We start from the raw sequence: 15,000 nt of genomic DNA on the forward strand, positions 1-15,000 counted from the left end.
CACACACAACCACCTCTATCAGCAGTCAAATCAAAAACCCTTTGCTCCGAAACATTTACCATTCTCCTAACCTAGCTAAAAGTAGACAAACAACCTCATTTATACCAACAGTCTTTCTCACAACAACCAATAAATACACTAACTACCCCTCTCTCTCTCTCTCTCTCTCTCTCTCTCTCTCTCTCTCTCTCTCTCTCTCTCTCTCTCTCTCTCTCTCTCTCAGGATTTGGCAAAAAAACAAATAAACAAAAATAAAACAAAAATTAATCTTCCACACCGCAAGATGTGGTCATTTGGCATCCGGGGGCAGGTGCCACCTTTCTTCCTAGGGGTGTCGAGCTAGTAGTCCGTTCTGTTACTACCCGGATGTTCTTCGTCTCCTCGCTCCAGCTTTCCCACACAATCTGCAAGAACAAAGAGGTAACAACAAAACGTCCTTGTCAACAGAATGAGAAGGCAACAGCATCCTGTCGCCAGTGGAAGCTGAGGTAGCATGCGTTCCCAAGCGATGCCAGCAGGCAACGGCCATTTACATGACCCCAAAAAGGGATTTCAAGCATTTGTTACGTGACAAATCCCCCCTACCAAGTTACAGTTTCTCCTGGAACTGTGGTAGGCTCCAAAAAGAAAGTAATCACAACAAAGTTTACTTTAAACTCAAACCCCAACCTGACTATTCTGCCGCAGTTCGCTTTGGGTACACAAAACCTCAACTTCTCCCCAAAAAACTCAAATATCAACAAACTACAAAGTCTGAACAAAGCAAGTTCACATATCTCATTACAGTAGTTGTGCTTTTATAAAAGAAAATATACACGTAATTAACCAAAGGAACCTATTTCAGAAAACTTCAGAAACCAACCTGTTTGAGCTAAGGTTTCAAAGACGCATAGTTTCTATTCTCTATTACATGTTAACAAAAACAGAAAATATACTTAGCGACTTTGACTTTCCAAATTGGTGGCTTCTTGGAATAATAGAAGTTGGTTCCTTCTTGTGATTTAAATCACTTAGAATTTAGAGAGAGCACTGTTTGTCTGGCGGAAGTTTTAGTACTACTGACTCTGAGACTGAGGGAAAAATACTCTCCCCATTTTAACTTTTCCGCCCTACCGCTCACTATTGAACTAGTTTTTCGGAAGAGCTAAACGGTAACCATCAATTATTTACGACCCTACATTTCTACTAATAATTTGATTCGCGGCATCTGTCAAATATTTATACTATTATCTATAATATTCAATCTATTATTTATTTATTAATTTGTTATTCAATTTAAAAAACGGAATATACTTCACAAAACTTAATTAATTTGATTAGTATTTCGCCTCTTATTATTTACTAAACAAGTTCGACACACATTTCCATGCCTACCCTGAAATTTCTTTTATTTTACAACACATTCCCCTTAGAGGATTGCAATATAGACTATTGCAATGAACCCAAAGTACTCACCTTATAATTATTTACTAATACATTAACATTTATTAATGGTTATCACAAATTGCGGATAACTTTATCCTCTCTCACTTCTTTAAAGAAGTAGGAGTAGCATTTTAAATCCTCACTGCAACAGTGTAGCATTTTAATTATGAATATTTATTAATACTACTTATTTATTACTAATATCTACAAATATATACCGTGCCTTATAAGGCATCAATATTATCCCTCATCATCTTAAGAAATCTGTCTGTAGCTTTCCTTTTGGGTCTACTAGACTGGCTCGGGTGAATTGACCTACTGTTATTACCCTCGTTTTGTTCTTGTGGTTTAGCCACTACCTCATTATTACAGTTTCCATTCACATTCGTCTGGGTCGGAGTTTCTGCCTGACTTATAGATATTTCTATTGGATACAGATTGGATATGGAATGATATTCAATTGCTCCATTTCCTTGCTTAGGTTTGACTGTTCTTACTTTATTATCAAAACCCAATACAAGTTCCAATACTCTACCCATCATCCAAAAAGGTCTTGCTTTATTTACTGCTTTAATTAGCACAATATCCCCGACTTTTATTCTATTCTCCCATTTATTTTGATACACGTTTCTACTGTGTTCCCGGAGACTTAACAAGTAATTTTCATACCACAATGTTTTAAAGTTGTTCAATATTTCCTCTTGAGTGTTAAGAGCTTTATCCAATGAGGATGAATCCTGTTCACCTCGCCATACATCCTCCTCATTCTTCCTCAAAACAAGAGATGAATTACTATAAAGTCTCAAGAAAGAATTTGGAGTAATGAATTCAAGGTTAGGAGTACTAGCTCTATGAGTCAGGGGTCTTGAATTTACAGCTAGTTTTACATTTGATAGTGTGGTCATTAATTCAAAATAAGTCAATCTTGCCCTTCCAATAACCTTATAAAGACAACCTTTCAAGACTCTTATTAACCTTTCCCAAGCAGCTCCTACCCAAGCCGAATATAAAGGAATTCTGATATGCTTTATTTGACACTTCTCCATTTCATTTAGGAACTCCTTTGATTTTAAAGAAGTTTCCAAAATGTTTCCTCCTTTAATAAATGTTTTAGCATTATCACTATATAAAGATATTGAGGAATGGAGTACATATTACAAAATCTCTGAAAAGCCAAAATAAAATTTCTTGTGGACATATCTGGTAATAGTTCAAAATGCACTGCTCTTATATTCAAACAAGTGAATACCAAAACAAACATTTTGACTGTTCCTCCACTTATGTCATCTTTAACCCAGAAATGTCCAGTATAATCTATTCCTACATGATCAAAGGGCTTTACTAAATTCATATGATGCTTAGGCATGTCAACTACTTTTGGATATTTATAAGCCAGAGCATTATACTTTTGACATACTTCACAATTCCTTATTTCAGTCTTAACTGCCACTAACCCTTTAGGGATCCAAAACCCTTGTTCCCTAAGGAAATTTAAGGTAGTGCCAGTACCCAAATGTTGCACCTTTTCATGACAATGATTAATTATTAAAGATGTCAATTTATGGGCTTTTGGAAGCAACACAGGATTATAAACAGTATAGTCAAAATATAAGCACTTAGGAATCCTTCCTCTAGACCTTAACATGTCATCTTCATCTATAAATAGATTTAAATTAGAGACTAGAGAAGGAATATTTTGTTCTGATTTTACTTCTTTTTTTTTCAGGAATTCTATTTCCTTAGAGAAACATTCACTTTGAGCTATTTTAATCCAATACTTTTTGGCCCTTTCCCTTTGATCTCCACCCTTTACTTTGCATAAGGGTCTGAAGAAATAACTAGTGAATTTGACAAGCCTTTCATAACTAGAAAATTTATTAATATTCAAAAAGCCAGTGTTTACTTTCACTATTTCCACATAATTTACATTTACTTTACCTTTATGTTGTGGATACAAACTCATTAAAGGATATTTAGGCTGCCTTTCAAAATTATTATTTAACCATTCTGGTCCCTCCAACCAGAATTTCCTGTTTTCTAAAAACTTATTATAAGACAACCCTCTCGTCAACAAATCAGCAGGGTTTTGTTCTGTATGCACATAATTATACTTTACAGGTACTTTAAATTCTTTAACAATTTCACTCTTAAGTTCATCTACTTCTAATATTCTATTTCTTATAAATTTAGACTTTACTTTAGACTCCTTAGTTATTATCCAGTTCAATACAACTTGAGCGTCCACACAAATATTTACAAATTGGAACTGAATATTCGGTGCTATTATAGTATGCTATCTACCGCCGATTTTGGTATCTACCACCCCTCTCTGACTATAGTATGATACTTACAATCAGTCCCTAAGGATACGGTCTACTTGCTAATCCGCCTCTAATAAGGAGGATCACTACCGACTTGATAACCTAACCTAATCTAACCTAACCTAACTCAACCCAACCTAACCTAACCCAACCTAACGTAACCTACAAACTCCTTATAATTATGTACCAAGTTGTCCTTCCAATAAATATTATTAAACTATCATTAAAGTCCAACGAGGATAACATACTTGGGGAAAGTAATCTGTTTGATAATCCTCATCAAACAGGAGGATTAACATTGATGGTAGATAACATACTATAGTAGAAATTCGACGGTAGATAGCATACTTTAATAGTACCGAATATTCCTATAAGTTTCCATAAGTGTATGTAGACCTTTTAATGCTAAAATCACCCCCATTAATTCTAAAGTGGGCACACAATGCTCATTTCCCTTTCTTAAAGGAGCCAATTTTGATTTAGCAAACAAAAAAAAAAAAAAAAGAGCTTTGATTGTCACCAGAACATGCATACATTACAAAACCATAAGCTTCAGTTGAGCTGTCACAAAATACATGAAGCACATATGTTTTTTGTTCATTTAAAGCCTGACGAGGAAAAGACAACTCTGACAGCATTTCAAAATCTCTACTTATGCTTTTCATCTCATTTTTTATCTCTTTTGGTACTTTTTGATCCCATTCTACTTCTAATTTCCATACCTTTCTCATGAATACTTTTGATCCCATTCTACTTCGAATTTCCATACTTTTCTCATGAATACTTTTGATCCCACTCTACTTCGAATTTCCATACTTTTCTCATGAATACTTTTGATCCCATTCTACTTCGAATTTCCATACTTTTCTCATTAATACCCTCCCTCTTATACTTACTGGTAAGGTAAAATACAGTGGATCAAAAACTTTAGAGATCTGAGACAAAACTTTTCTTTTAGTGTCAGCAGCGGTTTCCACACTACAAGGTACCAGACTTAAAGTATCACTATTTACATTATACCTAAAACTTTCTCTTCTATACAATTATGTTCAACTAGCCTTCCTTCAGCCTCCATGATTTTCCTTAATTCAAGTGAATTAGAATTCCATGACCTCAAGGTAAATCCTCCTTCTTGTATTCTTGATGCACAAAGACTATATAATTCCTGTAATTCATCAATATTATGACCTGTGATTATTAAATTATCTACATAAAAATTATTTTCTAAAATTTCTCTACACTTATCCTCAAGGATACATCTTAGCAGGGTGCTTCATAACATAATTAAGAATGAAAGGTGAAGATGTATAACCAAAAACTATAGTCTTATATCTATGATATATTAATTTACTTCATCTTTTCAAGAAAAAAACAAAACCTGTTCTTATCATATTCTTCTGAAAGCTTTATCATTAAAAACGCCTGTTTGATATCACTTAGCATAACATACTCATTTGTTCTAAGATAAAATAATAATTTCAAAATAGAACCCAATAAATCTATTCCTGAGTATGCAGCTTCATTTAGTGAAGGCAACTCTTTATTAGTCTTTAAGGAACAATTGAAAACAGGTCTTATTTTGGTTGTTACTTATTCATCTGTTCTTATTACGGGCCTATGAGGTATCCAAGTATAATTATCATAATCAGAAGATGATACATTTATTTCTTCTATGATTCCATCTTTCAATTGTTTACCAAAAACTTCCTCATATTTACTTAATAGTCCTTTTCTATTAAGATGTTCCATTGTTCTATCCAAAACCTTAAGGGCTATAAAATGATTAGAAGGCACTTGAGAAATTTGTTCAGGGTACCAAGGTAATTTAACATGATAATAACCCTCCTTCAAACTAATACCTTCTTGGAAATTTTCTATTTGATGTTTTTCAAATGAGACCAGCTCCTTATCATTAATTTTAATACCCATAGATTCAAAACTAAACAGATTTTCCAGCCCATTATCTACTTCACTGTCAGACAAAATATGTTCCAATGGATTAAAATATGATTTAAGAGGATCCATAATTAAGTTAACCATAATTTTGGTCTTGTTACTAACTTGCTTTGCCTTTGTGTGCGTTTCAAACAAGGACTTTCTTTGGTAAGAATTAAGAAAGTTTAATGCATTTCCTACTGGGGCTACCCTTCCCTTCAATATGAAACAAAAACCACCACCACATTTCTGAATGGACAAGGAGAAATACTGAATTATATCCATACCTATCAGCATATCTACTTTTATCAATTCATGATTTCTTTCTTCATAAAAGGTTTCATCAGCCAAACTTTTATTCTCTAATTTCAATCTATCTATTATCTGGTTCATAGCTGGCACTTCATAGGAAATATTCATCGCTTCGTCTATTAATAAAGGCACAAATGCTAATCTTTTTCCTATCTTTATACCAGTTGACATTTGTTTGAATTGTTTAGTTTCTTGACCTATATATGTATGCACTTCATGTTCCAATTCATATAAACTTTCATATTCTGAACACATATCTTTGGAAACATGTTTCACTATATAGGACCTCTGACTACCATTGTAAGGACACCGATCCCTTCGTCGTCCAGAAAATCGACAAACTACTTATTTATTTAAATTCTCTCTTCGCCACACTGTGGTTTCCTATGTATACATATTCCGCTCTACCAGAGCTACATTTTGATATATGTATCGTTTCATAACATGTTTCTGTCAACCCATAATTCATACATTTGTAAGTGTAAGAAAACACATATATTTTGGCGGGCACTTCAATCTGACTTGGCGCCAATGTCATCCTACCTTTCCGTCCACACATTGTAATATACTTCCGCCCTTTTTTCTGCCTCTGATACCCCAACAACAACACAACAACAACATCTGCTTTAATACCCCAACAACAACACAACAACAACATCTGCCTCTGACTACATTACTTTTCTCTCCTTCCCACGACCTATTGCTTCCCTGGGACTTTCTGCTTTAACACTTTCTCTCTCACTTGATAGACTCTGTCTATCACAAATTTTCCTTTTCGTGGACCTAAAAAGGAGCCTCCCTACCGGGTTTCTTTTCTCTGTTGTCATGCCTGTCAATCTCTCCCTTTTTCCCTTGTTACTTTGATTAGTAGTAGCTGGAGGGACCTGTCCCTCATTCAGTTATACGGGCCTTAATTTGGAATCTGCTTGCAGTTTCCAGCCTGTGGGATGCTGGGTGAATAGCCTTTGCCCCCACCTAGGAACAACCAAAATCCTAGGCTGCTGAATGAGGATAAGCAGTTCAGTCGAAACTACTACTACTTTTTGACCTTACATCAATTAGCTTCGGCTATCTAAATCTAACGTAGATTAAACCATTAAACTTTAAAGTAATAAATTCACTTTTTAATTGAATCCCTTTTCTCTAACATCAATTACTCTTACCCTATTCAAGTTACAAGTTCTTTTATACACATATAACGCTCTACAATTCAAATTACATTCTTTTCCGGGCTGCCCACAGGCAAGAGCCCGGGTCTTACACAAGGTAAGGCAATCTATACAGACAGACAGACAGACAGTCAAATAAAGTATCAGTTGATCTTGGTGACGCTTGTCTCACTGTCCTTACACCACAATCCACCAAACCCCTTACTTTACGGCAACTCTTTCCATTCTTCAACTCTAGGGTTATTGTTGGTAAAATATTACTGATATCCATATTTCTGGAAGCATAACACAAATTTACACTAACGTTAGTCTTGGTAGTTTTTTCTTGATTAGGGCACAAAGGTGTTATATGCTCTCTTTTCTTGCAAATCAAACATTTAAACCTCATCATACCTTTTTTCCCATAACATTCAGATTCTTTGTGACCAGAACCTGCACACCTAGTACGCAGAGATAATTTTACTATTCTGGCTAACTTAGACTCATAGGTTAAATAAGTTTCACACTTTCCTAAAGAGTGTCCATCAGAAAAGCATAATTAGCAATGACTTTTAACATTTTTATTTGCAGCTACCACAGTGTCAAAATTTTGTACTGTGGGAATTTTTTGCTCAACTTCATTTACCTGCACTGCTGATAGACTTCTGCCATTTGGTTTTTTTTACTGTCTCTGTACAACTTTTTATTCACAGATGTAGTTTTAAAGCTTCTTTATAGTTGGAAAATATCTCTGACAAGGTAGGATAATTTTTTGAGATTTTATTAATCAACTCCTTCACTACTACTTTAGGGAGCTTACTCATTATCAAATGACTCACAAGAATATTACCAGCAGAACCCTCTTCCAAGAAATCTACATTATAATGCTGCAATTCATGTAAATAAGATCTAACCTCTGCTATAAAATATTTAACATGGGAAAACTCAAGATCATTATCATCACTAGGGACAGCTTTTAATATATTTTTTAGTGTTTCATCTATTATGAAATCCTTATCTAGGAATTCATCAGTCAGCAAATCTAATGCTACTGCGTAATTTTTATCAGTAATAGACAAATGTGATACTTGTTTTAATGCATAGGCCTACCCCTTTAAGTAACCAACCAGATACGATAATTTAGCCTAAGCTGATAAGTGTTTTCCAGAACCAATTATATTATTAAACTGATTCAAGAAATTATGAAAAGCGAATTTATCCTTCTCTTTGCCATTAAAAGTATCACAAGTTAAAGCAGGAGGTTCACCATCACTCATACAATCACGGAAATCTTTTACAGAAATGCCAACACTTTCATCTCTTTTTTGAACCAAATAATCTTCATAAGCATCTAATTCTATTGAAACATTAATTTTGTATTGAGCTTGATCATCTAGTTCATTATTAAAACACTCTTCATCTCTGCTTCCTAATTCAGTTTTTTCCATTAGCAAATTAATTAATTCATTGCATTCACTTACTTTACTTAAATCCAATTCCACTTCACTTACTTGTTTTTTAAAGGTTAAAGGTGTCTCGTTTCAGTTCCATCAGAATAGAAGCTCACCAGAACGTCAGCCGGGCAAGCCCTACCCCCCACTGTAGTGCCCTACCACAGCAGTAGCCTCCCCAGTAAACAGCTTAAACTCACAGTCCTGGGCGGGGATCGATCTCTCGCCACGCGAATGCAAGGCAAACACGTTACCACTGTACTAGCCAGTATCATGCAATTCCTGCAACTTTTTACAATATATAGTGATTTTTCATTTATGAGTGGCTCTTTTACTCCTCAAAACTTTTAAGCTTTTCTTTAACCTCATCCAATGGCAACTTATTTGGGTTTTCCCCAAGATAATCCAATAATTCACTGCTACTAGCCATAATGCAAAGCGAAATAAATGGAGATTGAAATTATATAAAATTAATTTTAAAATTACAGTTGAACAATGAGGTCCACTCAAGCCAGTCCTTTATCATTATTTTATCAGGTTTCTCATCCCTAATTGACTTAAAACAATTCAGGATGATCCAAAAATAACTGATAATATTTTCCAGTGTAGGCTAAGAAACGAAAGTCAAAATTTACCTTTTCCTCGATTTCCAATTAAAGACATGAACTATTTGATAGAGGCAACAGACTTCAAATCCCTAGCATAAGAATACCCAATAACTAAAACTTTCATATTAAATCAGTCCAGGATAAGAAAATGAAATAAAAGAACGACCCAATCCCAAATACAATTGAAAACGGGACTGACCGAACGTTCCAACATCAAATGGGCGATAGAAAACGGAAGTTAGGCTAGCGACGAAAGCTCCAAGTTACCGGTAAATTTTTCATTATATTACTCATATATATATATATATATATATATATATATATATATATATATATATATATATATATATATATATATATATATATATATATATACAGTATATATATATATATATATATATATATATATATATATATATATATATATATATATATATATATATATATATATATATATATATAAATATATATATATATATATATATATATATATATATATATATATATATATATATATATATATATATATATATATATATATATATATATATATATATATACTATTATTAAAGCAAACATTTACGATAAATATCTACTTAATCTCCGAAATAAAATGGAACAATTTGGAAAGATAAAAGAAAATACAATCGTAATTAACACAAAGAACCTTTTGTTGATTAATAAATTGTCTTTTAGTCCACGACTGGCAGACCTGCCTGAAGGATTAATTGATGGGCCCCATATCGTTCTCAAGGAGAACCAACTACGTCAGACTTATAATAGCTGAAGCTATATAAGCATCGCCCTCCAGGCATCAACATTGAATAAGCTATATAGTAGTGCAAGTAAAAGCATATAATCAACCATTATTCTCATCATAATCTAAGGATCTCTAAATGTTCTAAAATTTTCAACTTTTAATTTTTAATCTTTAGAATTCTAATTTCTTTACAAGATAATATCAACATAATTCACCGTAACATTTGTAGAAGCTGATGTATAAAAGGATATATATATATATATATATATATATATATATATATATATATATATATATATATATATATATATATATATATATATATATATATATATATATATATATGTATGTATGTTTACTGTTTTTTCATTTTTTTTCTCTGTTTCTACCATCTGGCTCCTCTCCCCATTCATTCCCCCAACAACCCCATCTTCCCCCACCTAGCTCTCCCCCTGTCATGTCCCCACTCTCCCCTCTGATCCCCTTTGGTGACCTTTCCTATTGTGACGTCAGTTTACCTTTTGAATAAACCAAAACCCATTCTCCTCAGCACCAGAAATAGCATCCTCGCACAACAGTCAATACTTAGAGAGAGAGAGAGAGAGAGAGAGAGAGAGAGAGAGAGAGAGAGAGAGAGAGAGAGAGAGAGAGGGAGAGATTAATTTTAGAAGCTACTTATAGAAGCGGTGCGTAAATGATATGTGGCTCTCTAGACATTGTGATCAGATCAGTGTTTTAGTAGTTATTGCCTAGAGGACACACACATAGCATCCTATCTGACTGAAGAGGCCAAAATCTAAACGTGAAACTCATCTATTCGGATCTATTCCAACAGTAGAAGATTGATATGGACTGAATTCCTCATTCGACTCCTGTTTTATTTTGGTATACTTCAGAAAACTTATTTCTAGGGATCACAAATTTACATCTGAAACTTGGAAAATCGAAAGTCCGGATTCAAAAGCTTTACGTGTGGAAAGTCCGATTTTAGGACTTTACAGTTGCAGCCTCGTTGGACTTCGAAGGTAAATGTGACGGCTTCATTTCCAGGGTAGGCCTACCTGAAGTGTTCTCTTAATCTATAGGCCTAGTTCGCCTTATCCCAGATCTATAAAGGTAAGATAACGAACTATAGAAGAGGACATAATGATAATGAATTGTTATAACCCTTATCAGATAATAGTGAAATACTAAATAATCACGTAAACAAATTATGATTACGATATCTCTAAGCTTATGGTAGGGCAAAATCCCCCAGGAACAAAATTCCTTCTTAACATTAGATTGTAAACAAAGTATTAATTTGATTATTTAAAGAAAAATATATATCAAAAGAGTAGTACAATCGCTTGCTCGTTTTATTTTCCAATAATCATATAGCCTTGTTTTATTTAGGAAAAGGCAGACAAAGATAAAGAGTAATTTGTGGAAGCAGATATCTGATATATTTTTTTAAATACCTTAACAAAATATTAGTCCAGTCGTTTAGTTGTTTTAGTTTTTATTGATTACAAATGCTCATAGCATCGACGGAATATTACTGATAAAACTGTTCTTTTACAAACCTACTTAACTGTACCATGGTCTTCCACTGTCTTGGGTTAGAGTTCTCTTGTTTGAGGGTACACTCGGGCGTGTACTATTCTATCTTATTTAGCTTCCTCTTGTTTTGTTAAAGTATTTAGAACGTTTATATATGAAATACTTATTTTAATGTTGTTACTGTTTTTAAAATATTTAATTTTCCCTTGTTCCGTTTCTTCACTTGGCTATTTTCCTTATTGGAACCCCTAAGCTTATAGCATCCTGCTTTTCCAACTAGGGTTGAAGTTTAACAATCAATAGTAATGATAGAAATAGAGTTTGTCAGTGGAAATGACTGCATATGGGCCCAGCAAAAAGATTTTCTAATTAGTCTGGTGCAATATGCAGAGCAAATGTGCATGTGCAACAAGGTTTAAAGGCCACTCAGGAGTGGCAGAGGCAAGAGACAGTGACAATGCTCTAGAGACTGGCCATATATATATATATATATATATATATATATATATATATATATATATATATATATATATATATATATATATATATATATATATGGTCAGCGCCCAAGCTCCCTCTCCACCCAAGTAAGGACCATGGAGGGCTAAGTAATGGCTGTTAATAACTCAACAGGTAGACCTACAGGCTCCCCCATACCTTCCCCCTTCTTAGCTCACAAGGATGATGAGCTTGTAGACACTACAAGAAACTTATGGAGCTTGAGCAGGACTCAAACCCCAGTCTGGCGAAACTATTGAATGATTACACATCTACTCATGGTAGTGAAGTGAAGATGGTATAACTAAGTAATTCATTGCAAAGCAATGAATTTCCATTTGATGCAAGATGTCTTGTCCACAGGGTAGTCAAGTAGAAATGGCAAGGCTTAGCAGTTTGGCGTGAAGCAGTATACTTTAATATGATGAAAGATGTCTTTGTCCACAGGGTAGTCAAGTAGAAATGGGAAGGCTTAGCAGTTTGGCGTGAAGCAGTATACTTTAATATGATGAAAGATGTCTTTGTCCACAGGGTAGTCAAGTAGAAATGGCAAGGCTTAGCAGTTTGGTGTGAAGCAATGACCATTCATTTAATGTAAAAGACCTTAGTCCTCAGGATAGATAAGTTGATATGGCAAGGCTCAGCAATATTAAAGTGATACCCTCTCATTTGATGCCAGATATTTTTTCCTCAGGGTACTTGGGTAAAGATGGTACAGCTCTCGTCAGTCCTAGTAATGGTGGTCATCGTTCTCATCGTGGACCCCTCCACAGCCAAGCAGTTCAATGTGTTAATCTTTAGTCCAATAGGATCTCGCAGTGTATACCACCTGACGATTCATCTCTCGGAGATCCTTGCCGATGCCGGTCATCTCGTCACTCATGTGTCGACGTTTGGGCCGTCTTCCAAGTAATACATTTGAGATTTTCAAATTAGGATTTCCATGCTGACTTTGTTATGCACATATTATCAGGGACTATTTGTCAAAGGAGAAAGTTGTTAAAAGTGAATGTGAACAAGAGTGAGGAACTGATGATAAATAGGAACTGGGAAAATGAAGACATGTATGTTAATTGGGATGACGAAAGAATGAAAGAGACAAATTAGTATTCATGAACCAATTTAAGGTAGTTCGAATATCATCAAGACATTTAGTTTTATTGTACCCAAATTTAAAATCCTGAATATACCTTACTGTGGAGAATTAGATCTGTATGTAGACCTTACTTATGTAGCAGGGAATCCAATTTTCCATTGGGAGTGCATTGACATATATCAATAGAAGCTTTAGTATATAACTAAAACTAAATGTGTCTTTATTCTAAAATCATAATATATACAATACAATTTCAGACACCAGAACGTCACAGAAATTCCCACAGGAGCTTCTGTTGAGCACCTGGAAGATATAAACATCTTCCACTACCGGAACAGTGCTGCAGGGTTTGACTGGATCAGTGACGTCACTGAAAAAGTAGGGCATAAGATGTGGATGGACGAGCGAATCAGACGTCTATGGGAGAGACGACATGATTTTGACGCCTTCATAATTCTTAGCTCCATGAACGAAATTGTAGGACCTTTCCTCATGGATTATGGAGGAGCGGTAGTCACTTTATGCACATCGGCAGCTGCTCCAGAGCTTCTATTCTTAGCCCGCCAGGGCCACTGGCTTCCGCTATCCGTGACACCAAATGGTAAATTTCTGTATGATGAACACTCCAGTTTTTTCGAGAGGCTATTTAGTCCATGGAGAACTTGGTTCTTGTATAAGGAATACAGACAGAAATCTATCTTTGTCGCTCAGAAAATTCTCGATCAATATATTCCTAAAATGCCCTCAGTTGAGAAACTTTTTGAAAGGAACCATCTGAGCTTAATCAATGGACACTTCACTCTAGACGGACCTCTTCCATTGCTACCCAATCAAATAGAAATTGGGTCAATCACTTCAAAGTCTCCTAAACCCTTGCCCAAGGTAAGTCTATCAAAACACTAATGTGGATAATAAAACTGTTGTTTCAGTAGAATGTCTACAATATTTGAAAAATCCCAGTTTCATTGTAACAGGTGGATTAACTTTACATACCTTACCTTGGCAATGCAACCGAGAAATTGCTAGTTGTCTCTCTTTGTAGGGGCTCTAAAGGAATGAAACTAGCTATGACTTTCACTGTAGTCCATGCAAAGATTCCAGGCGAAATAAGCCCCACTCTCTCATGACGTCATAGCCAATCACGTTTCCTCACACGTTACCAGCGGCCACAATACATCCCCTTACAGATTTCAAACTATACTAACTTATAATCACTTTAAGGGGATGTGTTGTGACCGCTGTTAACACAGGAGACAACCTGACTGGCTATGATCTCATCAGGGGGTGGGGCTTATTTTGCCTGGAATCTCTGCAGCAACTATAGATGCAGAGAATTTCTTCATTTGATACAAGAAAGGAGTTAGTTAAGACAATCATGAATTTGAAATCATGAGAATGAATTGATTTAATGTTACAAATAATAAATGCAGTGATTATTCAGTTAAGATAATAAGATAGTTGGGATATTACCAAACAGAAGATCTCTTACACGCTGGGCGTTAGTTTAGGCTGTAGAGTAGAGACTTCACCTTTGCAACAGCTCCTCAGTTTCTTTTGTGTGTTTTTGCGCACACACACTTTAATACTATAATTATCTCAGCCAAAGAAGTTGGGAGGAGGTTATGTTTTCGCCCATGTTTGTCCGCTTGTTTGTTTGTGAACAAATTCCTGGACACAATTTTACGCATAGAGCAGTGCAACTTTCAGGGATTAATTGTTATTTTGAGACGTGGAAGAGATTCAAATTTGAAAGTCCTACTTCAAAGGTCAAGGTCAAGGATAAGGTCGAACAAAAGGTCGACCCAATTCACCCTAGTCTTAACTCCAAGTTCGCACATGGTTGTCACACAGACTTCAAATACGCTTCCGGTCTAAATTGATTGCAGGAAAGGCAAGCTGGTTAC

General features: G+C 34.9%; 2 protein-coding genes across 4 annotated transcripts in view; one reads left to right on the forward strand and one right to left on the reverse strand.

The window, feature by feature from the left end:
- Positions 1-15,000, reverse strand: part of LOC137625409 (uncharacterized) — a 258,701-nt gene that overhangs the window by 210,901 nt on the left and 32,800 nt on the right. The gene's annotated exons all lie outside the window — the stretch shown is intronic.
- LOC137625422 (UDP-glucosyltransferase 2-like) overlaps positions 12,704-15,000 on the forward strand; it is a 5,450-nt gene continuing 3,153 nt past the window's right edge. The window contains exons 1-2 of the mRNA XM_068356331.1: positions 12,704-12,909; positions 13,354-13,978. Of these exons, the coding sequence (XP_068212432.1) occupies positions 12,710-12,909; positions 13,354-13,978 (825 nt within the window). The 5' untranslated portion in view covers positions 12,704-12,709. The remainder of the gene's footprint in view (positions 12,910-13,353; positions 13,979-15,000) is intronic.

The sequence above is a fragment of the Palaemon carinicauda genome, chromosome 32, assembly GCF_036898095.1.
Source record: "Palaemon carinicauda isolate YSFRI2023 chromosome 32, ASM3689809v2, whole genome shotgun sequence".
NCBI lineage: Eukaryota > Metazoa > Arthropoda > Malacostraca > Decapoda > Palaemonidae > Palaemon > Palaemon carinicauda.